The sequence below is a fragment of the Pristiophorus japonicus genome, chromosome 18, assembly GCF_044704955.1.
Source record: "Pristiophorus japonicus isolate sPriJap1 chromosome 18, sPriJap1.hap1, whole genome shotgun sequence".
In the NCBI taxonomy this organism is placed as follows: domain Eukaryota; kingdom Metazoa; phylum Chordata; class Chondrichthyes; family Pristiophoridae; genus Pristiophorus; species Pristiophorus japonicus.
In genome coordinates, this window is record NC_091994.1 from 15,758,141 (window position 1) to 15,784,832 (window position 26,692).

The 26,692-nt window shown below is 46.1% G+C and overlaps 1 protein-coding gene across 2 annotated transcripts in view; it reads right to left on the minus strand.

Moving 5' to 3' along the window:
• LOC139228567 (transducin-like enhancer protein 1) overlaps positions 1–26,692 on the minus strand; it is a 158,188-nt gene that overhangs the window by 28,239 nt on the left and 103,257 nt on the right. For both annotated transcript variants that reach the window (XM_070859693.1, XM_070859692.1), the window contains 5 exons: positions 18,256–18,360; positions 8,459–8,512; positions 6,606–6,761; positions 5,662–5,791; positions 4,041–4,216 (listed from right to left, as the gene is read on the minus strand). In XM_070859693.1, the coding sequence (XP_070715794.1) occupies positions 4,041–4,216; positions 5,662–5,791; positions 6,606–6,761; positions 8,459–8,512; positions 18,256–18,360 (621 nt within the window). The remainder of the gene's footprint in view (positions 1–4,040; positions 4,217–5,661; positions 5,792–6,605; positions 6,762–8,458; positions 8,513–18,255; positions 18,361–26,692) is intronic.

Sequence of the window (26,692 nt, forward strand, 5' to 3'; positions counted from 1 at the left end):
CTGTGAGACACTAAGGCAGTAAAGCCTAAGCTGAGTCCAGTCAATGCCAAGTTGCGTACTTTCACTAAAGAACTCATACCGGTGATTGGCAGTGCAGTCGTCAAGGTGTCGTATGATGGTGTGGTTCATGATCGACCGTTCTGGATCGTTCCAGGAAATGTTTCAACGCTGTTTGGCAGGAATTGGCTCGAAAAAAATTAAATGGAATTACATAGAAAATAGTTGCAGGAGTAGGCCATTCGGCTCTTCGAGCCTGCACTGCCATTCAATGAGTTCATGGCTGAACATGCAACTTCAGTACCCTATTCCTGCTTTCTCGCCATACCCCTTGATCCCCCTAGTAGTAAGGACTACATCTAACTCCTTTTTGAATATATTTAGTGAATTGGCCTCAACTACTTTCTGTGGTAGAGAATTCCACAGGTTCACCACTCTCTGGGTGAAGAAGTTTCTCCTCATCTCGGTCCTAAATGACTTACCCCTTATCCTTAGACTGTGACCCCTGGTTCTGGACTTCCCCAACATTGGGAACATTCTTCCTGCATCTAACCTGTCTGAACCCATCAGAATTTTAAACGTTTCTATGAGATCCCCTCTCATTCTTCTGAACTCCAGGAATTGGAACGACATCAAAGCGCCGTCATCGGTGGATGACACTTCGTGTGCTCAGGTGCTGAACAAGTTTCCCTCGCTGTTTGAACCGGGCATTGGCAATTTCATGGGAGCCAAGGTGCAGATTCACCTGGACTCTGGTGCAAGACCCGTCCATCACAAAGCTCGGGCTGTTCCGTACATGATGAGGGAGAAGATCGAAATTGAGCTGGACAGACTCCAACGTGAAGGGGTCATATCACCGGTCGAATTTAACGAATGGGCCAGTCCCATTGTCACTGTGTTGAAGAGTGATGGCACGGTCAGGATTTGTGGAGACTACAAGGTTACGATCAACTGATTTTCGAAACAGGATCAGTACCAGTTACCGAAGGCTGATGACCTGTTTGCAACGCTAGCCGGTGGGAAGTCCTTCACTAAACTCGATCTGACATTGGCCTATATGACACAGGAGCTCGTCGACATGGTGAAGAAACTTAAGTGTATCAACACTCAAAGGACTGTTTATCAACAATGGGTGTCCTTTTGGAATTCGCTTGGCTGCAGCCATATTTCAGAGGAACATGGAGAGTTTACTGAAGTCCGTCCCTAGAACCAGTGTTTCAAGATGACATTCTGGTCACAGGTCATGACACTGCCAAACACCTGAACAACCTTGAAGAGGTTCTACATCATCTGGATAGTGGAACTTAGGCTGAAACGTTCGAAGTGTGTCTTCATGGCACCAGAAGTTGAATTTCTGGGGAGGAAGATTGCTGCTGATGGCATCAGGCCTACGAACTCGAAAAACAAGGCCATCAAAAATGCACCCAGGCCTCAGAATGTGATGGAGCTGCGTTCATTCCTTGGTCTACTCAACTACTTCGGTAATTTCTTACCTAGGAATTGAGCACTTTATTAGAGCCACTGCACATACTGCTCAGAAAAGACGACAACTGGGTTTGGGGTGTGTCTCAAGATATAGAGCTTTCGAGAAAGCTACAAATCTGCTTTGCTCTAACAAGTTGCTGGTACATTATGATCCGTGTAAGCATCTAGTATTGACCTGTGATGCTTCATCATATGGGGTTGGCTGCATGCTCCAACAAGCTAATGAGTTGGGTAAACTACAACCTGTTGCGTATGCTTCGAAAAGTTTGTCAAAAGCGGAAAGAGCCGACAGCATGGTAGAAAAAGCAGCTTTAGCCTGAGTGTATGGGGTTAAAAAGATGCACCAGTACCTGTTTGGTCTTCGGTTTGAACTCAAAACGGATCACAAGCCACTCATTTCATTGTTTTCGGAAAACAAATGCATCAATACCAATGCATCAGCTCGCATCCAGAGGTGGGTGCTGACATTATCTGTCTATGATTACGTCATTCGCCATAGACCTGGCACCGAGAATTGTGCCGATGCACTGAACCGTTTGCCTTTGCCCACACCAGAGGTGGAGACGCCACAACCTGCAGATCTACTGTTAGTTTATGGATGTTTTTAAGAGTGAAGGAGCTCCTGTCACTGCTCAACAAGTTAGGACCTGGACCAGACAGGACCTGATTTTATCGATTGTAAAACGTTACATCCTTAATGGTGATTGGTCTGCTATACCTATGGAAGTGTGTGATGAGACCAAACCTTACAACCGTCGCAAAGACAAACTATCCATTCAGTCAGATTGTTTACTGTGGGGTAATCGTGTTGCTATGCCTAAGAAAGGCAGAGAGAAATTTGTACGTGATCTACACAGCACTCATCCCAGTATTGTCATGATGAAAGCCATCGCCAAGTCTCACGTATGGTGGCCTGGAATTGACTGATCTGGATTTGTGTGTGTATCAGTGCAACACTTGCATGCAGCTAAGCAAAGTACCAGCGGCATCTCCGTTGAGTCGGTGGTCGTGGCCATCCAAACCACGGTCAAGGATCCACATTGCGGTTCCCTTCCTGGGCAAGATGCTTTTAGTTGTGGTGGATGCATATTCCAAGTGGATAGAGTGTATAATCATGTCATCCAGTACATCCACAGCTACCATGGAGAGCTTTCGTGTCATGTTTGCTACTCAGTCTGCCTGACATCGTTGAGCGACAACGGATCTTGCTTCACAAATCTGGAGTTTCAAGAGTTCATGAAATGCAATGGTATTAAACATGAGGTCAGCACCATTCAAACCTGCTTCAATGGTTAAGCAGAGCGTGCTGTCCAACCAATCAAGCAGAGTATGTAACTCGGTTCACTGCAGACTCGCTGGTCATGCATATTGCTTAGTTATAGGACAAGACCCCACATGCTTACCAGGGTCTCCCCTGCTGAACTATTGATGGAGGTCTCAAGACCAAGCTCTCTCGTGTCTATCCTGACTTGAACGATCGTGTTGCAGACGTCAAAATCTGCAGTGGTATCATGGTCGTGCTGCTGTGTCACGCGACATCTCTTAACAATCCTGTGCATGTGCTAAATTATGGTCAAAGTCCCAAGTGGGTCGCCGGTACTGTTACAGCCAAGGAGGGTAACAGAGTGCTTATTGTCATGCTCAAGAATGGGCAAACATGCAGGAAACATGTGGCACACGGAGAAATTGGAACAAGTTGAGGCAGATACAATCAGTGACCAACCAACCTATATTCATTCATCAGAGGACTCTGCCATCATCAATGAATCTGGACTTTCAATCTGACATGGTCATTGCCACTCCCATCAGATCGGCCACCCAGCCTCCAGGTCATAACTGACTCAGAACGCTCGCCCACAACTGCAGTTGAACTGAGACGATCAGTTAGTGAGCGGAAAGCCCCGGACTGTCTTAACTTGTAAAAAGACTGATACTAAAGATCTTGAAGGGGGATGTGGTCATGTATGTATGCTTGGGGTTACTAGCCACCAGGGGCACCACTGTGGGAGGTCATTGGGCTGTACACACGTGTGCAGGCCAGGTATATAAAAGCAAGCCACCATGTAATGTGGGCACTTTGGGACCGAATAAAGTTGAGCCAGGTTTGCACCTGAGCAGTATTCAGTCTATCGAGTTATTATATATGTAACACTGATGCCCAAAGTGGAAAGTCACAGTGCCAGCAAGAGCATTCTTTACCTCAATGGGCACAAACTTCACAAAACAAATGGGAGCATTTAAGAACACAAGAAATAGGAGCAGGCATAGCTCCGCCATTCAATGAGATCATACCTCAACTCCACTTTTCGGCCCCATCCCATATTCCCCGATTCCCTTAAAGTCCAAAAATCCATTGGTCTCAGTCTTGAATATGCTCATCGACTGAGCATCCACATTATAATAAAAATCATAATTAAAGGAACATCAGGCCAACAATCTTTGGATGTTTATCTTCCCCTCTCTCTTCCTTCTCGTGGGGCTGAGGTACATTTCCAGGTTGTGAGTTTTGTCTTAAGAACTGTCCGGAGAGCAAGAAAAAAAAAAAATGCACAGCTTACCACGGATGAGCGTCCGAATGTGGAGGCCGAGGCTCCACCATTGAGTTGCGGGGAGGCGAAGTGTAAGCCCGCGTAGGCATTAGCTCCAGCAATCCCCCCGTTGACAGCGGTGTGGACCATCCCGAACGGGACAGGGAAAGCACCCTGTACAGACAGGGGCGTTTTTAAGCCCAAGGCTAAAAGGAGAAAGTGTAAAATTAGTTCTGTACAGTTGCTTCATCCAAGCACACAATTTGTTGTGATATTTGATTTGTTTCTGCAGAACTTTAACGCAACAGTAAATTACACACGTGTTTTCTACGGCACTAAGATTTTTTTTTAAAAAGCAGCAAATATCCGTTCCCTACAAATCTAATCCAATTCAATTTAATTTAATGGTTAACCTATTGGAGGACTGTTTGAAACAAGGCAGTTTTTTGAGCAGAGTTATGCAGCAGGGGAAGATCAGCACAGTGGAGGAATGATATTTAGAGTAATTCTATAGAACAGGGCAGTGGGACTAATTGGATAACTCTTTCAAAGAGCCAGCACAGGCATGATGGGCTATAAATGGCTTTCTTCTGCGCTGTATCATTCTATGGTAAGTACAGAAATCATAAGTACCTGTTTTAATGGTATTGAATGAACTCAGAGGGGAAGAATTTTCTCTTCATATAAAAGACTTGGATTTATACAGCGTCTTTCATAACCACCGGACGTCTCAAAGCGCTTTACAGCCAATGAAGTACCTTTGAAGTGTAGTCACTGTTGTAATGTGGGAAACACAGCAGCCAATTTGCACACAGCAAGCTCCCACAAAAAAGATAATCTGTTTTGGTGATGTTGATTGGAGGGATAAATATTGGCCAGGACACCAGGGCTAACTCCCCTGCTCTCCTTCAAAATAGTGTCATGGGATCTTTTACATCCACCTAAGAGGTGCACTGGAGTGTCAGCCTAGATTTGTGTGTTCAAGTCCCTGGAGTGGGACTTGATCTTCAGAATTATGTCAGTGGGCAGCTTTGTAGAATCACCATGTGGGGCGATTCAGGATCCGTTCCTCCTTGCGCCTGGTTTGAGTCATGTTAAAGGTGCAATCGTCAGGCAAAGAGGAAATATAGATATTAAAATAGGACGCCCATGGCAACCACAAGTTGGCCAAAAAGGGCGGAGGGCTGGAGGCAGGCTACCCAACCTCCGGCCTGCTTGACCGCTGTTACAAGGGGGATGACAAGGCCTCAAAACAGAACAGGGAGCTCTTAAATTGCACACCCTTGCTTAAAAAAAAAAACTTGTGGATACAGAGCTTATTAAAAATATCAGAAATAATAGCTGTAATGTATTTGCTTCATGGGTTCTTTACTTAAGAATTCATAGGAACACATTGCTATTACGAACTAGTTGGTTTATTAGCAAAAGGTTTATCACACTACACATTAGCAGTTCATCCACCAGGCTCACAACTACCTGCCTTATCGTGGATACCCGAACACAACTGGCTGGGGTTTTGTTGAGTCTTTTGAACATCACATGACTGGCTGAGCCACTCCCAACTCAACAGTTCTACAAACCTGTGCGCATTCCTCACGGGTGCATACATTACACTAGGCATCAGATCAATAAATAATAAAGCTCAGATTACCCAGAGGATCAGCCCCCGCTTTGCCAGAAGCTGAGCAGAGCTGCGATGTGCCACTGGTGCTGGGGGTCGCAGAATCGCTCCGTGACGCTGGTATATTGGATTTCAGGCCAGGTGTAGTGCATTTCTCGCTCTGCCATAGAGAACACAAACAGCAGTTACAGTTTTTAAACTTGTATTTATTTAGCATGCAATCGTGCTCTCGGCCCATCAAAGTGCATCACATCCAATGAATTATTTTAATGGAAGTGCAAAGAAGGAAATTGCATTTATATCATACCGGTCACAACTTCAGAATGTCCCAAAACAGTTTACAGCCAACTAACTAAGAGCTACTGTTTTTAAGGAAATGCAGCAGCCAAATTGTGCACAGCAAGCTCCCACAAACAGCAATGAGATAAATCACCAGATAATTTGTTGGTTGAAGGCTAAATATTGGCCAGGACACCGGGGAGAACTGCTCTGCTCTTCTTCAAACTAGTGCAATGGGATTTTTTTTACGTCCACCTGAGGGGGCAGACAGGATCTCGATTTAACGTCTCATCCGAAAGATGGCACCTCCGACGGTGCAGCACTCCCTCAGCACCGCACTGGAGTGTCAGCCTAGATTACGAGCTCAAGTTACTATTGTTGAATAGGCAAACACAGCAGACAGTTTGCACACAGCAAAGTCCCACAAACAAGTGAGATGAATGATCAGTTAATCTGTTGGGAATTAGTTGAAAGAGGAATGTTGACTAGAATATCAGCGAGCGAGACAGCGAGAGCCCCGACTGATTTGAAAACACACCTTGCAGTTGAGCCGACAATGTATTTCAGATGAACCTATGGTCATTTACATTCAGCCACCTAGATGCTCGGGGAGTGGGGGGGGCGGGGGGGGGGGGGGGGGGGAAGAGCAGGGGATGTGGGCAACTGAGGAGATAGAAAGGGGAAGAAAGACTTACCACAACTGGGTCTTTACTTTTTAGAGGAGGAGGCGTGCTACTGGTGGAAACCAAGGATGTGGGACTATTGACTTGGTTCTTTCTCCTCACGTGCAATTTGTCCAATCCGTTCTCATGTGCGGCTTGGGAAGGGCTACTGTGAGGCGATGAAGGCTCCTGTAAGATGCAACACCGTGTCATCAATCAAGAGTGAGAAGAATGTCCGAACAACAAAAGTACCCTCGCTCTCCAGTCTGCACTGAGTTAGTTGACCCTAGCTGGGCCAGTGGTGGAAATGCTACAATTGGTCTCAATGTATGTAGACTTTGAGTGGGTGGGAAGGGGTTTGGCTAATGGGGGAAAAGGGAAAGAAAAAAAAAAAGGGGAAAACAGACTGATTCCTACTCCTGAACCCCCAATGCAAAGCACCTGCGTGGGGGACCATGGGGGAAGGAGCGGGTATGGCTCTACTGTGATGCTCCCCGTGGTTGAATAGCCAGTTGCCACTCACCATCAATTTTTGAGAGGTGACAGGCACGCGTGGAAACAAATCCCAGCACATGTCGGTGTCTCCGCCCGTGCAGCGAAGGGCAAGAAATCGGAGGGGGTCATTTGACAGCAACCTTTACTTCCCTCGCTTCAGCAGCAAGAGATCTACAACGGATTGACATTCGTGTCTGTACACAAGTTCACATTTCATTACGTAATCAGATATAGCCGCCAGGCAGTGAAGACCGACTGCCAAGGTTGCGCTTTAAGGTTGCATTTCCATCAACACTACAGAGAAAAAAAAAAACTGCTGGCAAGCATGTATCGCATTGACAGTCTGTGGATCAACAGACTCCAAGAACCACCACCTTCAAGCTGGGGCTAGACTCCATTTGGCTTTACAAGTTCGAAAGGCAGTCAGCCCCACTTCTGAATTTTTGCAAAATTTAACTATGAAAGGAAAATTAAAAAGACTTGGATTTACATAGCGCCTTTCACGACCACCAGACATTTCAAAGGCACTTTTGGAGTGTAGTCACTGTTGAAATTTGTACACAAGCAAGCTCCCACAAACAGCAATGTGATAATGACCAGATAATCTGTTTTTTTTTTTGTTACGCTGATTGGAGGGATAAATATTGGCCAGACACCATGGATAACTCCCCTGTTCTTCTTTGAAGTGCCATAGGATCTTTCATTACCATCAGAGGGGGCAACGGGGCCTCGGTTTACCACCTCCCTAAGCACTGCCAGTCTCGATTTATGTGCTCAAGTCTCTGGGGTAGAAATGGAGCGCAGCAGGCCAGGAATAGGGAACGGTATTGTGGTCTAGGCCGGGCCTACAAAGGGCTTGTCTGGGTGGTGAGTGAGGCAGACCATGTGATTGTGGCATTGCTCAGGACTGAAGGTGCGATGTTAGCTACACAAGAAACACAGTCAGCGGCCCTGGAGCCAACTTGACAAAAGGTTCAGCTTCAATAAACGCAGTTCTCACAGGAATGAGACAATTTTATGAGCAAGGTTTAAGTGAAAAATGTCAAAGCCTTTAGGTTTATGTTATAAATTGTACATTAACCTGTATTAATAGCTGGCAGACTGAATGGAAAAAAATTTGCAGTCAAAATAATTTGGGAAAAATTATGATGATTTGAGTTTGTTTTTATTGGTAGATTTTCTTCATTGCTCATGGTTAAGATTTCTGATTTGTCGTTTTAGGAACACACAATTTGAGTCACTCAACAGAGAGCGATGCCAGAACGTGACAACGTTTTAATATTTGTATGAAAGATGATGGACAAGTGGTCTACAACAGTGATGACAAAGCTTTGACCAATTCTAAAATGACAAAACCTGGTTTTACAAACATGTAACAAAATTGTACTGACCTCGTTGGAAACATCAACTACAAGATTATCATCACTCTTGTCTTCATCACTGTCCTGTTTAAAAGGGGAGGAAAAAAAAAAAGTGTTAGAATGCCTTCAGGAAGTGCTAGGGTGATGCTCCTGTCAATTCTATGATGGAGCGAACCATTAACTTTCAGCACGTTGTCCAATACAAAATACATCAATAATTGACCTGAGTCTTCGGTCATCAGCAGCAAACAGTACAATGGTTATATTTAAACGACATGGATAAATAAGCCACTGGTCAGCCACGGAAGCCAAGAAGGCCCGAGGCTTGCTTCTGCTGCATCTGACCCAAAGAGTGCAGTCCTATTTTTGGCAGCCATCTCATTACTCAAGTGTAAAAATTCATGTGTACATTGGGGAAGGAGATGGGTCATGCTCAGCTATGATGGTCCCCATGGTCAATGAGCCTGCTGACCAGAGTCTTTGCTCAGACAAGCATGGCCACTGAATAGATCCTCGGCCGCCTGAGGAAGTGTGTTTGAAAACCAGGCGCTCAAAACTGCCACCAAGCTCATGGTCTACAGGGCTGTAGTAATACCCGCCCTCCCTGTATGGCTCAGAGACATGGACCATGTACAGTAGACACCTCAAGCTGCTGGAGAAATACCAACGCTGTCTCTGCAAGATCCTACAAATCCCCTGGGAGGACAGGCACACAAACATCAGCGCCCTCGTCCAGGCCAACATCCCCAGCATTGAAGCACTGACCACACTATCAGCTCCGCTAGGCAGGCCACATAGTCTGCATGCCAGACACGAGACTCCCAGAGCAAGTGCTCTACTCGGAGCTCCTTCATGGCAAACAAGCCAAAGGTGGGCAGCAGAAACGCTACAAGGACACCCTCAAAGCCTCCCTGCTAAAGTGCGACATCCCCACTGACACCTGGGAGTCCCTGGCCCAAGACCGCCCTAAGTTGAGGAAGTGCATCAGAGAGGGCGCCAAGCACCTCGAGTCTCAACGCCGGAGAGCATGCAGAAATCAAGTGCAGACAGCGGAAAGAGCGTGCGGCAAACCAGTCCCACACACCCCTTCCCTCAACGACTATCTGTCCCACCTGCGAGAGTCTGTGGCTCTCGTATTGGATTGTTCAGCCACCAAAGAACTCACTTCAGGAGTGGAAGCAAGTCTTCCTCGATTCCGAGGGACTATGATGATGATGATTGTTAGCTGTGGAATTGTCACGTTATATGGAACAACATTTTCAGAAGAGGAGCGATGGAAATGGGTGGGTATGGGGTGGAAGACATGTAATTGAAGGATGGATAATCTAATTAGGGCAGTTGTCTGAACAGATTGGAACAATGTGCAGCTGCACAAAGGCATCCAACTGCACAAATTAGCAGCTCAACCAGATACAACCCAAGCAATTATCATTGCAGTGCAAAATGAGGAAGGAAATACATGGGAGGGGGGATTTAAAACTAGGAGACTATCGATAACCAACAAAAAGCTTCTAATCCATCAACAGAATTTATTTCATAAAAACAGAAAATGGTGGAAACACTCAGCGGGTCAGGCAGCATCTGTGGAGAAACAGAGTAAACGTTTCAGGTCGATGACCCGTCGTCAGATTTCCAGCATCGCAGTATTTTGCTTTTGTATCATTTCTGACGAAGGGTCATCGACCTGAAACGTTTACTCTGTTTCTCTCTTCACAGATGCTGCCCGACCTGCTGAGTGGTTCCAGCACTTTGTTTTTATTTCAGATTTCCAGCATCCACAGTATTTTGCTTTTGTAATAGAATTTTTTTTTTTTATTAGTCTGTCCTATGCCCACTTGGCAATAGTTTACGAGAATGATTCCAGGGATGAGGGACTTCAGTTACGTGGACAGACTGGAGAAGCTGGGGTTGTTCTCCTTAGAGCAGAGAAGATTTGATAGCGGTGTTCAAAATCATGCGAGGTCTAGACAGTAGATACCCATTGGCAGAAAGGTCAAGGACCAGAGGACACAGATTTAAGGTGATTTGCAGAAGAAACTTTTTTTTTTTTTAAAAACACAGCGAGTGGTTGGGATCTGGAACGCGCTGCCTGAAAGGGTGATGGAGGCAGATTCAATCGTGGCTTTCAAAAGGGAGTTGGATAAGTACCTGACAGAAAAAAAATTGCAGGGCTGAGGAAAGGGCAGGGGAGTGGGACTAGCTGAGGTGCTCTTGCAGAGAGCCGGCACGGGCTCGACGGGCCGAATGGCCGCCTTCCGTGCTGTAACTATTCTATGATTCTATAATGCTAGTTGGCATAATGCACAACCTCTGAAAACGACGCAACTAGCATGTGCTCTGCTTGCCAGTCACCATCAATACCTTTTAATGGTAGTGTATCCAATATACAAAATCACAATTTACAACAATTTCAGTGATCCTATATGGAATGTCCTTTCTCCACCCGCCTCCATTTTCTTTCCCCTCGAGTGAACTCTTATTGTTCCACAAACACCAACAGCTCACTGGTAGGATTGTCAATGCAGCTTTTTTCCATGTACATGCCTGGACAACAAGTATCACCTGGCTCAGAGACCACAGGGGCCATCACACAGAGGAGCCCAATCCAATACCCATGCATGTATACACAGACAGTAATGGTGCAGGGGGGGGGGGGACCCCACTAGATAGCAGAACCCGCTGGGCGTTTTCTCCAATCCTCAGACAGAAGCCAATTTTAGCCCACTGCTGCCACTTTGACCGGATCAGCATCAACCAGGAACCGAACCTGGAGCTTTGTTGCACTGCACGGCTCAGCTACTTTCTGCCTTAACCAGTCAAGCGATCAGGACAAGGCGAGGCCCTGAGAGTCAAGCCATCTCGAGTCACCCAGACACAAACCAACACTCCTTCCATTCCACCCCAACTTGCCTTAATCCCAGCCACAGAAGATCATCATCATAGGCAGTCCCTCAGAATCGAGGAAGACTTGCTTCCACTCTTAAAATAAGAGTCCTTAGGTGGCTGAACAGTACAATACGAGAGCCACAGTCCCAGTCACGGGTGGGACAGAGAGTCGTTGAGGGAAAGGGAGGGCGGGACAGGTTTGCCGCATGCTTTTTCCGCTGCCTGCACTTGATTTCTGCATGCTCTCGGCGATGAGACTCGAGGTGCTCAGCGCCCTCCCGGATGCACTTCCTCCACTTAGGGCGGTCTTTGGCCAGGGACTGTCGATGAGGATGTTGCACTTTATCAGGGAGGCTTTGAGGGTATGTCTCTGTCGTAGCGCTAGCTTAGTCTTCGTCTGACACCAAGCCACGCTCGCGTCCTCTTGGAGTGAGATGGCCGACGTTTGAGCCAAAAGTGTCGACAGTTTGATGCTGTTGCTCCACACACACACACACAGGGGCGTCACATCAAAATGTTTAAACTGATTTCACAGTGTCCTTGGGCACATCATACCAGCCTGGGCTGGATTGAAGAATTACTTCCCGAGGTGGAAGTGCACTGAAGCACTTGGTGTTTATTTGCAAGTTTAAACATTTATTAAAATCATTGTGGTCGAGCTGCAACACCTACAATAAAAATCAATGCATTGTAATACTTGCTCGCACACTACTGGGACTCAATACTAGCTAGGTTTTTTTTTATATCTAAAAATAGAAAAGAAAATCAAAATATTCGCCATTTTAACTGAACACTGCAGTGAACCATTCTGCAAATTAATAAACTAAGTTGATGTCTGAGTCCAGACAATTTAATTCTGATGAAACAAAAGCCGAGCGCCACACTTAGTGCTGCGGAGGGGTTGGGAAGGAGAGAATGGAATATACGTGTCCAAAAAGAGGGAAGGATTGGAGACAGTAAACACTGAACTATTTTTTCTTTAATAAATCAGTAACTGGGGGTTCAAACACAAGGGTTAGTAATCAAAGCAGTGAGGGGCTGGGAGTAAAACAGGAAAGGCTAGAAAATAATTTCTTCATCCAAGGGGTTGTTAGATTTTTTTTTTTGCAAAATAATCTCAAGTGGCTGTTGAAGCTGAAAAGCAATGAGGCACATACTTGAATGTGGGGACAGAGTGGGAAAATGTGATTGGAAGAGAGCGGTGTTGTTGATGGGCCAATTGGCCTTCTGTTCGGTCGTTTGGCATGCCGGGGTGAGGTGGGCAAAACACTACAACAACTTGCATTTATATAGTGCCCTTAACCTAGTAAGACGTTCCAAGGTGCTGCACAGGAGTGATTATCAAAATTTGACGCCGGAGCCTTATGTGGCTCGAGTCAGAAGGTTTTGGGTTCAAGTCTCACTCCAGGGACTTGAGCACGTAAGTCAAGGCTGACACTTCCAGTGCAGTGCTGAGGGAGTGCTGCACTGTCCGAGGTGCCATCTTTCGGATGAGATGTTAAAACCGAGTATGCTCTCTCAGATGGTTGTAAAAGATCCCATGGCACTATTTTGAAGAGCAGGGGAGTTACCCCTGGTGTCCTGGTCAATATTTATCCCTCAAATCAACATCACAAAAACAGATTATCTGGTCATGGTCACATTGCAGTTTGAGAGAGCTAGCGGTGTGCAAATTGGCTGCCGCGTTTCCCACATTACAACAGGGACTACATTCCAAAAGTACTTAATTGGCTGTAAAGCGCTTTCAGACGTCCAGTGGTCGTGATGGGCGCTATATAAATGCAAGTTTTTCTTCTCTTTTCTCTGTTAAAATATGCCACATATGAATCGGAGCTCACATTGGCACCGAGAATAAGGGGAGAGAATTAAAATAGCGGATTGCAAAATGAAGGACGAAAGCAAATTTCAAACAAAATAGCGTTTATAAAAGAGGAAAGCAGTTGGAGGAAGGAGCACGATATTGAAGGCCATTCCAAATTTCCCATCGGTGATCGATGCACCAGACTTCAAGTGAGCTTACAGCAGGTTTTACACAAGATGGCAGTGCAGAACTATTTACTTCGAGGCAGATAACCGCACAGCAGAGTTTGTATTCATGAGCAGCACCATTAGAACGCTGCAGGTAAATACATGACACCATTTACTTTTTAATGTTTTTACTCTAACCTCAGCTGCAGGTTTCTCGCGCCCCTTTCTCCAAACGCGACTAGTCTGTAAAAGCAGATACGTGATGACGTCACTTTTCCACCACACGGCTGAAGTAACACTGATGGGCAAACACTCTGCCCGAAACAACAAGACACAAGCAAGGTCAGACCCATTTAGAGACGGACTCTACCACTGAATTAGAGAAATGTTTCTCCAAGGTCACAGCACTCAGGGGTTGGGGGGGGGGGGGGGGGCGGGAAGGAGAGGGGGTTTTGGGCGTGGGGCTGGGACACAGGTTCCTTCCCACAGGCTCAGCCCCAGGGTTGTCAACCCTCCAGGATTGGCCTGCAGTCTCCAGCAATTAAAAGATTCATCTCCAAGACTCTGCCGCGAGCAAACACAGGAGAAAAATCGGGGGGGGGGGGGGAAAATCTCAAAAATTGTACGTCGTTGTAATTCTGCACGAGCACTTTGGTTGTAAAAACATTTTTGAGATGGGAAAATTGGCTGATCAAATCTGCTCACTTTTCTCTTGGTACGGGAAGGCGGTGTGTCGCAAGGCTCTACGTCGGGTGGCCAGTGGTGGGAGTGTGGGGGTGGGGCTAGTGAGAGGCGAGAGATCATGTGATTGAAACCTCCAAAAATTCACAGGGCAGTGGTGAAGGAGCGGGGGGGGGGGGCGGGATTAATCAGATAGCTCTACCAGTATTACGACACAGGCACGACGGGCCAAGTGGCTTCCTTCTGTGCTGTATCATTCTATGATTCAATGACTCCATCCAACCAGAGCTGGCAAACCTACTCGGCCCTTTTATTGAAAGCAGCCTCCATACCGGGTTTACTGGGGTGCCGTGCTGACTCCAGATGTGTGGGTCGTCGCAAGATGTAGTTCGGGATCTAGAATATTAGGTCCTTCATTGAAACACCGGAGATCCCTTTTTGGCGTGGAAGCAAGTCATCCTTGTTTCGAGGGACTGTCTATGATGATGATGGGGTCGCACACAGCCAGTAGTAGAATGCAAAATAGTACCTCGAATCATAAATCTTACAGCACAGGAGGCCATTTATCCCATTGTGCCTGTGCCGACACTGTCCAATGAGTCCCACACTTTATTTTTTCCCCCATAACCCTGCAAATGAATCCTCTTCAATGCATGTCCAATTGACTTTTGAAAGTTCCAGTGATTATCTCAGAGCACATTTGCCAGTTGACTAAGATTACTTTTTATTGATAAATGTCAGTCGTTGGCATGGACATCTCCATTGAACACAATATAAAAGCTGCCGTAGAGGGGAAAAAGTCTCATATAAGCCACCCTGGGCTGCTCTCTCACACCTCCTAGTGAAGGAATGTCAGCAATGACCTATCAACTTGGTATAGAAATAAAATTAAGAGAGCTCCACATTAAATTGCAATTTCTTGTTTTGGGTGTTAAGATCCAGAATTATTTAAAGGGATACTTCAGGCATGGCTCACAATATGGAGTTTCTCATGCCCTCCCCGGAGGGGTGTTGACTCCTTACTGGGGGGAGGGGGGAGGGGGGGGGGGCAGTGCAAGAGCAGAGGGAACTGGGGGTGCATATTCACAAATCTTTGATGGCAGCAGGGCAAGTTGATAAGGTATTTAAGGAAGCTTATGGGATACTTGGCTTTGTAAATAGGGGCATTGAATACAAAAAGCAAGGTACTTGTGCCAAACCTTTACAGATAACTGGTTGGGCTTCAGCTGGAGTATTGTGTACAATTCTGAATACTACACCAACACAAGAACGTGAATAGGAGCAGGAGACGGCCATTCGGCCCCTCGAGCCTGCTCCGCCATTCAATGAGATCATGACTGAACTTCTACCTCAACTCCACCTTCCCGCACTATTCCCCATATCCCTTAATTTAACATCTGTTTTGAATACACTCACTGGGGTAGAGAATTCCAAAGACTCACAACCCAACCCTTTGAGTGAAGACATTTCTCCTCATCTCAGTCCTAAATAGCCAACCCCTTATTCTGAGACTGTGACTCTGTTCTAGATTCCCCAGCTCGGGGAAACATTTTCTCAGCATTAACCCAGTCAAGAATTTTGTGTTTCAATTAGATCACCCCTCATTCTTCTAAACTCTAGGGAATATAAGCCTAGTCGACTCGCTCTCTTCTCATAAGGTAATCCCCTCATCCCAGGAACCAGTCTAGTGACCCTTCATTACACTCCCTCCAAGGCAAGTATGTCTTTCCTTGGGTAAGGAGACCAGAACTGCACACAGTACTCCAGGTGTGGCCTCACCAATGCCCTGTATAATTGTAGTAAGACTTCTTTACTCTTGTACCCTTTTAGTAACAAAAGCTAACACATCATTTAAGCAAGGATGTCAAAGAGGAAGTTTACCGGGATCATACCAGAGGTAAGAGACTTCAGTATGTGGAGCGATGGGAGAAGCTGGACTTGTTCTCCTTGGAGCAGAGAAGGTTAAGGGGAGACCCAATAGAGATATTCAAAATTATGAGGGGTTTTGAGAGAAAATAGGGAGAAATGGTTTCTTCTGGAAAGTGGGTTGATAATCAGGAGGTCATGGATTTAAAATAATGGGCAAAAAACTTAAGTGGAGACGAGAAGAAATATTTTCAGAGAGGGTTGTTAGAACCTGGAATGCACTACCTGAAAGGATGGTGGATGCAGAATCTATAGGAACTTTCAAAAGGCAATTGGACATGTGCTTGATGACTAATTTGCAGGATTATGGGGAAGATAGGGTGCAGGAGTAAGGTGGTCAGCTCTTTCAAAGAGCCAGCACAGACACGAGGGGATAAATGGCCTCCTTCTGTGCTGCAAAATTATATGATTCTAGGCACTATTTCATATTCTGCCCAATATCTCAGCCAGGCAACTGTTATTCAATTCAGAGCTGTGAGGGGGAGGGATGCTGTGTGTTTTTTTTATTCGTTCCAGGATATGGGGTGTCACTGGCAAGGTCTGCATTTATTGCCCATCCCCAATTGCCCTCGAGAAGGTGGTGGTGAGCCGCCGCCTTGAACTGCTGCAGTCCCGTGTGGTGAAGGTGCTCCCACATTGCTGTTGGGGAGGGAGTTCCAAGATGTTGATCCAGCAACGATGAAGGAACGGCGATATACTTCGAAGTCAGGATGGTGTGTAATTTGGAGGGGAATTTGCAGGTGGTGATGCTCCTGTGCACCTGCTGCCCTTGTCCTTCTAGGTGGTAGAGGTCACGGGTTTGGGAGGGGTTGCTGGTACACACTGCAGCCACGGTGTGCCAGTGGTGGAGGGAATGAATGCTTAAGTTGGTGGATGGAGTGATCAACTTTGAGGAATTGCAATTCGCCAGGTTCAGTCCTTACCAAACACATTTAGAACTGTATCTAAATATAGATATCGCACATACACACAAATAGTCTTAGCCGAGGTCAGCAGACAGCAATCAAGAGCAGGAAATGTTGGACACCAAGGGACGGTCCAAAATTAAATTTCTGAGGGTCATAAATTGAGTTTCCTTTCCTTTCACAAAACAGAGAATTGGGTAAACAATGAACAAAGTACAAATTGGAAATGATTCTACCATTTGGCAGCACAGGGAAACAGGTACAGTAAAAAGACCAAGTAAAATGGACATTACGGCCATTTCCAGGTCACACGGTTCAAGTACACAGCAGAAAGCTGAAAGTCAGGAGCAAAGACAGGAAAATGGGACTGTGTTGAAGATCGGCCATGATCTTATTGAATGGCGGAGCAGGCTAGAAGGCCGTATGACCTACTCCTGCTCCTAATTCTTCAATCAGAGGTGCCAGAATTCAGCATAAGAAAACAGGAACGTTCCCTCTCAGTCTTGTTTCTATGTTTTTTAAACATCCTGACAAAATGAGAAAGCCTCCTCAAGGAGAGGGACAGTGAATAGATTGTACTGAGTTACTCAAAGGGCAACATGAGAATCTGGTGGTTTATGGGCTTTCCGATATTGCAAATGAAATTATTTTCCATTCATCATATCACTGAGTCACATTCCTGTGTCTAATCAGTTCAGTGGGGGAAAAAAAAAAAAAATGTGCAGCAACGGTGTCGTAAGATTTACTTTTCACATCACGCTGACGGCAATCTATTACCTTATTAAACGCGACAGATAAATATTGCGCCAACATTTTTATTATATGCTTGCAAGCTATTTAACTGTGATGCTTCTTGCAGTGCTGGGATGGAATGTAAACTGACCACTGCATGGTTAACACCTTGCTGGATCAAACTCCAACCTCACTGCTCCCAGGTTGGTTAAGATAACATGAGGTGTAGGGCAATAAATTCAAATACTCATGACCTCTGGTAAACAGAGGTGGTGGGATGCACTCTTATTTCGTAGGTGGAGAGGGGGGGGGGGCGAGGGATAAGAGGAGAAAAAGAAACAAAAGGAAAATGATAATACTCACTGTTTAGGACACATGCAACATAGAAAAAGTGGTGAGTGGAGCCGGTATATTTAAATAGGATACAGCACCTCATTCATTCCAATTGTGTTGGGGCAGGGGAACATAACATACAATGACGAACGGGTACAGACCCTCTGGTCCATCGAGCCTGTCCCACACAATTGCGTCGCCTTGCACATCACAATATATAGACTCCGCACCCCACTCGAAACCACACGATCGCCTGGGAGAGACGAAAAACCCGATAAAAGTTCAGGCCAATTCTGGGAGGGGGGAATTTTTGGGAAATACGTCTTTGACTCTGCTGTTCCCCACCCCAGCACGATGGGTCAGAGAAAGACCCAAAATACCAAACACTAGACCTACGTAGTCGTTCACAGAGTCTCGCTCCTCAGTCTTCTTCTTCTTGAGATGGTTGGGGTATTCCGTAGAGTTTCTGGGTTTGTCCCCATTGGACGAGTGCACGGAACTCTGCAAAAGGCAAAACAAACAAATCCGGTTTAAACATTTGTGGGGGGGAAAACAGTCTGCTCAAACTCTGGCTGCGAATCAAGCAAAGAATTTAAAAAGGTCAAAGATTCCTTCAGCGCTTCAGACCACAGATAGCAGCAAAATGCGCACAGGCCCCTCCGGGCTGTGCAGGCAACAAGTTGGTAAGTTTTACAACGGATGCAAGTGGAAGAAACCGGTTTGCAATTTCACCCTGGTGATTCAGAAATTTTACCTGCAATTTTACCTGCCCCTTCCAATTGATCGCCTCTCAGAATCGTCAGTCTTACAGCACAGATGGAGGCCATTCGGCCCATCAAGCCTGTGCCAGCTCTTTGAAAGGGCTACTGAATTAGTCGCACTCCCCTGCTCTTACCTCTTAGCCTGCAAATTTCCCCCCTTCAAGTATATATCTAATTCCCTTTTGAAAGTGGCCAATGAATCTGCTTCCAGGCAGTGCATTGCAAATCCTAACAACCCCCGAATACAATGCTGGGCTGTTCGCCTGCAATGTTGGCAGCCCTCCCGTACCAGGAACAGGTTTGTTTTCACACCACACGGGCTAGATTTTCAGGCCGCTGACTATAAATGGGCAGAAAAATTGAGCCCCAAGTATTATGTTATCCAACTATGGGAGGCATCACAACTGAGACTGATCTCTGCTCCCAGCCAATGTCCTTGCACGTAGACTTTCCAGTCAAGTCACGAGAAAGCAATCACGAGCTGAACCCAGACTAACTGACCAGTTCGTCCATTTTTGGTCATGTTGGTTGAGGATGTGGGGGGGGGGGCCGGGGGGGTAGGCAGTGGTGGCAGGAAAATGGAAAATGCCTTGCTTTTTTTTTGGATAGTGCCTTGGGATTTTTGATGTCCACCCTTGAGGGGAAAATGGGTCCCCAACTAAACGATAGGGTCCTGCAACAACGCAGCCTCCCCTCAGCGTAATAGTGTCAATCTAAATGATGGGCTCAAGGTCACAACCTTCTGGCCCAGAGGCAAGAATGCAACCTGCCTGGGTTAAGTCAACAAAAGTCAGGCAGCTCCCTGGTTTGTAAGACTTGGCTCCATACCAAGCAGTGCATAAAGCAACTGAGCCACTGGGCTATCTCCCACCAAATGTCATCGCCTCAGGATAGTGGGATTGGAGAGATTTCTCCTCTCATACAACCATTTGAGAGTCTTGTAGCATAGAAGGAGGTCATTCGAGTCATTGAGCCTGTGCCGGTTCTTTGAGAAAGTTGTTCAATTAGTCGCACTGCCCTGCTCTTCCTCCATAGTGCTGCAACTTTTTCCCCTTCCAGGATATATCCAATTCCCTTTTGAAAGGGACTATTGAATCGGAGATAATAAAACGATTTCAGATTAGCTATCTATTTATTCATTATAGCATTTGTACTTTGGTCACCGTTTATAGGGGTTGGCACCAATACAAGAGAAAAAAAAAAGAGGTCGAACATTGGAGGGGAGGACAACAAAATTCATTTATTAAAACGCCAACCAACTCTAAACAACCAATCAGCAAATAGACACTGGAAACAAAACCCACTTAAACTGGGATTTCCAATTTGGATCAGAAGCAAACCCTCCAAAAGACTATTTAACAGCGCAAATTGTTCAAGTTACAAATGTTGAACTGGTGCCCAATAGGTTGCAAAGCCATATGACTTGTAGGTACAGAATTTCCATTCCCCATTAAATGTGATAGATGAATTCACTGTGTATATAGAAAAGGAGAACAAAAATAACCGCTCCAGCAGTGTAATCAAATTAAATATATATATGAGCAGCAACTTCATTCAATTCACTCGCATGGTTTCCAACTGGGCCTCGGTATAAACAGAACATTAAATAGGTCTGGTTAACTGCATTCCACTGATCCAAATATTCCTTATAGATGCAGGACTACGGCTGCGCTCATTAGTAGCCAGAGTGAAACCACTCGGCCATGACAGGATAAAAAGCAAGTGGCTGCTTTTAGCATCTCCCCTCACCACAAGACTGCTCCCACCACTGAGACGATCAGAGGGCAATGCACCCATGCAATGAGAATCGTGGTGAAGTATGATTGTGGAGGCCCGCTGGCACAGGACTAAGGCAGCTTTGGTTGAGTGCCCTCCAAGAGGGCCTTGGTTTGGGGGGGGGGGGGGGGGGGGGGGAAATCAGTGTTAAAATCTGTCCCCCACCCCTAAAATGCATTTCTATTCCCCCTACCCACCCCGAACCCAGAGAACCTTTGAATGAGCAAGTCGCTGACAAGTTTCCTTCAGTAACCACAGCCCCTTAATCGGATTCCAGAATTACAGACCAGGCCAGATTTGTAGCTACCCTTTCCTTTACCCCGGCGCATGTTCGCTTGTTGCACAACCTGCATTTTAAAAGCAGAGCAGCTGCCATTTACAAGACTCGAGTTCCCTTTCAAGAGCCGCGCACAGCCACTGAACTAGACGTCTGTACATTGTGCTGACTGCCGTTGTGCGATGTTGCTGGGAAATAGACCTTTATTGTCGCACAGAGACTCCTGGAAGGGCCACAGGCCCGATTTACAGCCAACAGCATCCTGGATTCACTCCAGTCACACCGTCAGTGGGAGGCATTAAGCGTTTAACTCTGTAAATCCAGAGTCAAGTCATCCGGCGTTCACACAGGGGCTCGAGTCACGCAGCAGAATCAATGCCAGGTGCGCCAGAGTTGCAAACCCTCCGAATAAATGGAGCTGTGAGAGAGTTATCACGACAAAAAAAAACCTCTGCAGAAAGTTAAGTGAAGTGATTCAGACGGAGTTAAATATTTTATGGTTTGGCTGGAGGAAGTGGATTCATCTGCATGTGTAAGCGATCCTGGAGGCCTAGGCCGTCTGTCAGATTCCTCACTGCTAGGGCACTCTGCCAGTCAGCGACCCATTGGTTTTCAGTAGTTGGAAATCACCGAGCTTAGAAAATCACTTGGTCCTCCTGTGAGGTCTCAAGACAGCTTCTCGCTGCCAATTGCTGCTTGGAGGCTTTAAAAAAAAAACTAGGCCACAGCCACAGAACAAAATCTTAATTCACGATAAATTAAATGCGCTGTGCTACCAGCTTCAGGTGAATTGTGCATGACTGTAATGCAACCCGATCTGCCAGGACCTCTGGCCTAACCTTTCAAGGCTGGCCTGCTGCCAAACCCTGAAAAAGCAGCTCGGCACTAACTTGGTCAACACAGGCTATATTAAAACACATTTCTCTCCTTCACTCACAGACACCGTCCTTTCTAAAGAATGGATAATGGTTTATGGGGACAAAACCTAACTGAGCTGGATGCTCTCTTCACATAGTAGATTAACCTTTTAAACACTCCAAAATCAAAACAGGACTTCTGGTTGCTCCTGCGCATTAAACACCGTCACGCAATAGAGAAAGCAAATGTAACGTGAAAAATAGACGCCAAATTAATCACTTAGCTTAGTACATTCTTGGGTGCACTCTACCCGTGCATGTGTCGGGCAACAGGCTATTGCACCCAGATTTTAAACTAACCCCGCCGGAAGCCCAACGCCGCCTGGGACGGGCTTTATCAGTGTGAAAATCCACACGTGCGCGGAACGTTGAACGGGCTGCGCAGCCGGTTAAAAATGAACGCGCACCCTCGTTTATAATGAGGGGGAACGCTGCCGAAGACACCTGGCCGGTTTGGGGTTGGACGCCCGATTCACAACCCGCCCAGTTTTACCGATTAGTTTGGACTGCCCCAGTAAAGGGCTGGTGCAGACAGGCTCAGCCAAGCTTGCAGTGCAGCCCTTCTGCACTGCAAACATCAATGGCTCCATTCTACAAAAAGATCATGCAAGAGTTATTGTTTTAAAATATCGGTCCTCTGTGACAAGGCTGCAGCAGCACACATGTCAACTGACTGACTGGCCAGGTCACATAGGAACTGAGTGCATGATGTGGTGCAGAAAACTCCCCCAAAACCAGAAGTGGCTGCGGTGGTAGACAATGCTTACTTCCTCATAGGGAGCGAGGAAGGAAGCGAGAGAGAGACTGAGCCAACCACTGGCTGGAAGCACAGTTATTGCTGGAATAGATTATCGGTTACAATATAGTGACCAGTTTTCACTATTATTTAGGGTATCAGAACTCCTCAGTTTTACTACAACTGACAAAATACACCCGGTGAAGTAATAGTTTAGAGACTTGGGAAATGAAGAGGATTGCAGTTACACATGAAGCATGACTCAGTTACACGGTTAAGCAACAGGACAACTAATGACTTGTTCAAAGAAAGTGATCGACATTTCAGAGTATCACATGTCTGCAAGAAAATGTCCCCTTCCCTCTTTCCATTGGGTTTTTGTAGGTGGTGGAGGGACCTAATGTAAAAAAAACTGGCATTGGATATGAAGCCCCCCCACCGGGCAGGAGGGGAGGGGGGGGTTAGGGGTTTAAATTGTCAAATGCGCAAAACATGCCTCTAACCCGCCGAGCACGTTGGCTGTTTCCACGACGACATGTTTTGTGGTGTCAGAGTGTCCCGCTGCAGCAGTGCTCCCCCTGGCCCCTCAAGTTAGCCTTCAGCCTGCCCTTCTGCCAATCGCGGCCTCTCTTTCCTTTCTCCTCCCACCACCCCCCCCCCCACACCCACGATGGCAGACCTCTTCCACCCACCACCCCCTCCCAATGATTGCCAGAGACCATCCCGAAGGGTCCGCGGCTGCTGCCACCAGTTATCCCTCCCGGCCACCGACAGACTGTCAAGCCGGGTGGGAAACGATCTATAAAAAAAAAAGATAACGAGGCTCTTCCGTGAAGTTGGTCAGGAGCTCCGCATCCTGGGCCTTGCCGAGATCTCTGGTCGTTTTCGGCCTTCCCCGCAAATATCAGGGAGGCTCTGACTTCTTAAAAAAACACACACTCCTGCATCATTTTTTCCATTTAAAAGCCATACACTGCTCAGTGCTCACACTCCCTTCATCAGCTTCGAACAGAAAATTGTTAATGGTTCCTCACTGGCATGACTCACACAACTATTAAACAGCAGGAGCGGCATAATGTATCAAAACGGTGATATGTTTATTGGATCCTATTATACCTCACTGCAGCTCATTCAAAATCACAGCCCCTGGAGTGCTGTAACATAAATTGATGTGGGGGGAGGGAAGGGGGAAAATGATCAGGAAAAGGTTCAGTTCCTGCGTGTGTGAGAGTGTAGATTGAAGAGTAACCGGCGACAGATATACACGCTCGCTTCTATAGCAATGCTTAAATAAATGAAGGCTTTCGAAATCGGATCGCGAAAATTGGGAAGGGAGATGAACATTAATTTTAAGTTATGCAGCATAACAGCATGCAGGGGAAAAGCGAGGATAATTGATGTCTCATTTAATTGACATTGGGTGCCGACCAGAAGCGCAAACGACCTAAATGAACTTATAACTGGGATGCTCGGGCCTGCTCCACAGCATGTCTCATTTTGCTCCTTAATTGTGAAATTACTCAGGCCAACAAAAAAAAATGGTTCATTTATTCTTAATCAATTCTCTGTATAGTCAGTTCATGGTCTGAAAGTTTTGCTATTGCTCGGTTTTGTCAATTTAAAATATGTATTTCCCACCCTCCCCTTGCCCCCCACACACTTCTAAGGAAGGTAGCGATACCGGGGTGGGGGAACCATGTTCAATTGGGAGCCATTTTGGATTTTGAGAATCAGACAGCCGGCAGACACAATGGGCCGAATGGTCTTGTGCTGTGAACTTCTGTGGCTCCTTTCCTCCCAGCATCCCCCACCCTTAAATTTAATTCCCTCCTCTGCTGAAGAATGAACACAGAGGTCAGAAATTTGCCAACTGTAATGATGGCAAGGAGGAATGCAGGGATTAGATTCAGCACCCCAGAAAGGCTAGGCCAAGTTTGGGTGGGCCCTGAGCGTGTGGAGGCCGCTTCCCAAAGAATCTAACGCACAGAGGCAAAGGGATGAACATTTCTCAGAATCCCAGATTAAAAATAGTCACCGAATCCTCGGCTGATTTGACTATGCTTCACTTGGTTGAAACTTCATCATCTAAATCTCTTCACCGCTGCTCCATCAGAGTCTGTTGGTTCATGTTCTACCCCCAATGAGCCTAATCGGACAAGGAAACACAGCAACATTGGGGAAGCATGGGGAGGCTGGGGGGCAGGACAGATGCTATGTCTAAAAAAAAAAATTGCCTTCAACTTTACAAAGTACAAAGGCCCCAAGCAGTATTCCTAAATTTGAAAAAAATATTCAAATTACAAGAGTTGAGATACATTAAGTTTGGTATGTGTCCAATTTGTTTAATTCCCTCCCCATTCACCGACACTCACTTTTCAAGTCAGAAGGCTCAACAAAACATTAGTAAGCGATAGCGGATTTGAGAAATATGTGAGTGCAAGTGGTGTGTGGGGGGTGGGGGGGGGGAACAAATTAATACCAGATGAGAACATCCTTAGGTTTGGATTTGAGTGTCTATAGAAATGCATTAAACTTATTAAAGCACGTGAATATTCACAGAACAGGTGGGGGTAAATGAAAAAAAAAATTGTGGCCCTCATCAAGGCTAAAAAAAAAAAGTGACAGGTTCCAGAATGCTCACTCAAAACACCAGCCAGTGAACCGGTGGTTTGCAGCCACAGAGTGATGCAGATGATGAAATATCTGCCAAGAATTCCAAGTGCAGCTGTTGATTGAACATCACTTCTGGCATTACCGAGGGCAGTACATAAACAGGTCTTTACATGCCCAGCCGGGAACGCAAGCCAAAGTCTGTCGAGGAGGGATGTTTTGTCGAAGGCTACACAAGTATTTTAAGGTTAGTAAGGTATCAAAAATCAGTGCTTTGGAGACAGATCGACAGGGCTCCACAACACACACACTTCTGGGAACGTGAATATGAAGAAGAGTCCTGTTGGAAATGCTCGTCAATGGCAGTGTTTAAAACTGAAACAGCTGCTCAAAACCATAGAACCACTGCAGCTTATTGCTGCTTCCGGCCTCAGTATCTCTGGGCTTGGAAGGAGGGACAAATTATAGGGTTCCTACTCTCGGAACGGTGTGTGGAAATCAGGTCAGGAATGTGGCTCAGTGGGTAGCACCCTCCCCTCGGTGTCAGAAGGTTGTGGGTTCAAGTCCAGCTCCAGGATTCTTGAGCACATGAATCTAGGCTGACACGCCAGTGCAGTGCTGAGGGAGTGTTGCACTGTCGGAGGTGCTGTCTTTCGGATGAGATCCCAGAGGCCCCATCTGCCCTCAGGTGGACGTACAAGATCCCACGGCACTACTTCGAAGAAGAGCAGGGGAATTCTCCCCGGTGTCCTGGCCAATATTTATCCCTCAATCAACATAACATTAAAAAAAGAGAGATTTTTTCTGGTCACCACCACATTGCTGTTCGTGGGAGTTTGCTGTGCGCAAATTGGCTGCCTCGTTTCCCACATTACAACAGTGGCTACACTCCAAAAGTACTTCATTGACTATAAAGTGGTTTGAGATGTCCGGTGGTTGTGAAAGGCGCTATATAAATGCAAGTCTTTCTTTCGAATGCTGCTCACCCCCTCCTCAGAGTCAAAGAGCCGACTGACATTCAGCATCTGGACTGGCACAGCTTCTTGGGCGAGGTACCAGAGAAAATCCACCCCTCTGTTGAACGGTATTTACCACGGCACAAGCTGGTGCCTCGAGTAAGAAGGGCAATATTTTTTTTTTAAACTGGGAACGCTAGTGAAACTAAGGATGGGGTTGCTTAAAGAGATGCACAGCAGTTTAACACTCAACAGGGGAGAGCTGAAGGACTGCTGTCTGAGACGTCATGAAGTCTAATATACTACAAGACATGTTTGGACTATTAAATGTGCACAAGAATTTTCCTATACTTATAATTCTATTAAAGTCCATTACCAGGGAGTCTGCTGACAATCATCATTTTGACAAAGTCATTCATGAAGCCGTCGCCACTACAGTAAATGGAACATTTATTGAGTCCATTCAAAACTAAAGCTTACTGCAAAAATCTCAAATAGTCCAAGCTGTTCAACATATTGACCATGCGGTTATCCAAAACCTGTGGCTGTCTGTCAATAGGTGATCCAAGGCCTTTAACCTCAGGAGAATACCAGACCAAGCGAGACAGTTTAAGTGCCTATTACTCCACTTCACATGCTGCGCTACTGATGCTTCACCCCTCCCCCAACAATAAATCTTTAATTAGTCTGGAAGGGTCACAATCACAGAAAACCCATCAATCAGCAGAATTTTGTTCATTTGAAAGGTCGGTCGCAAAATTCACACAAAAGCAATTGATGGGCATGGATAGATAGATATA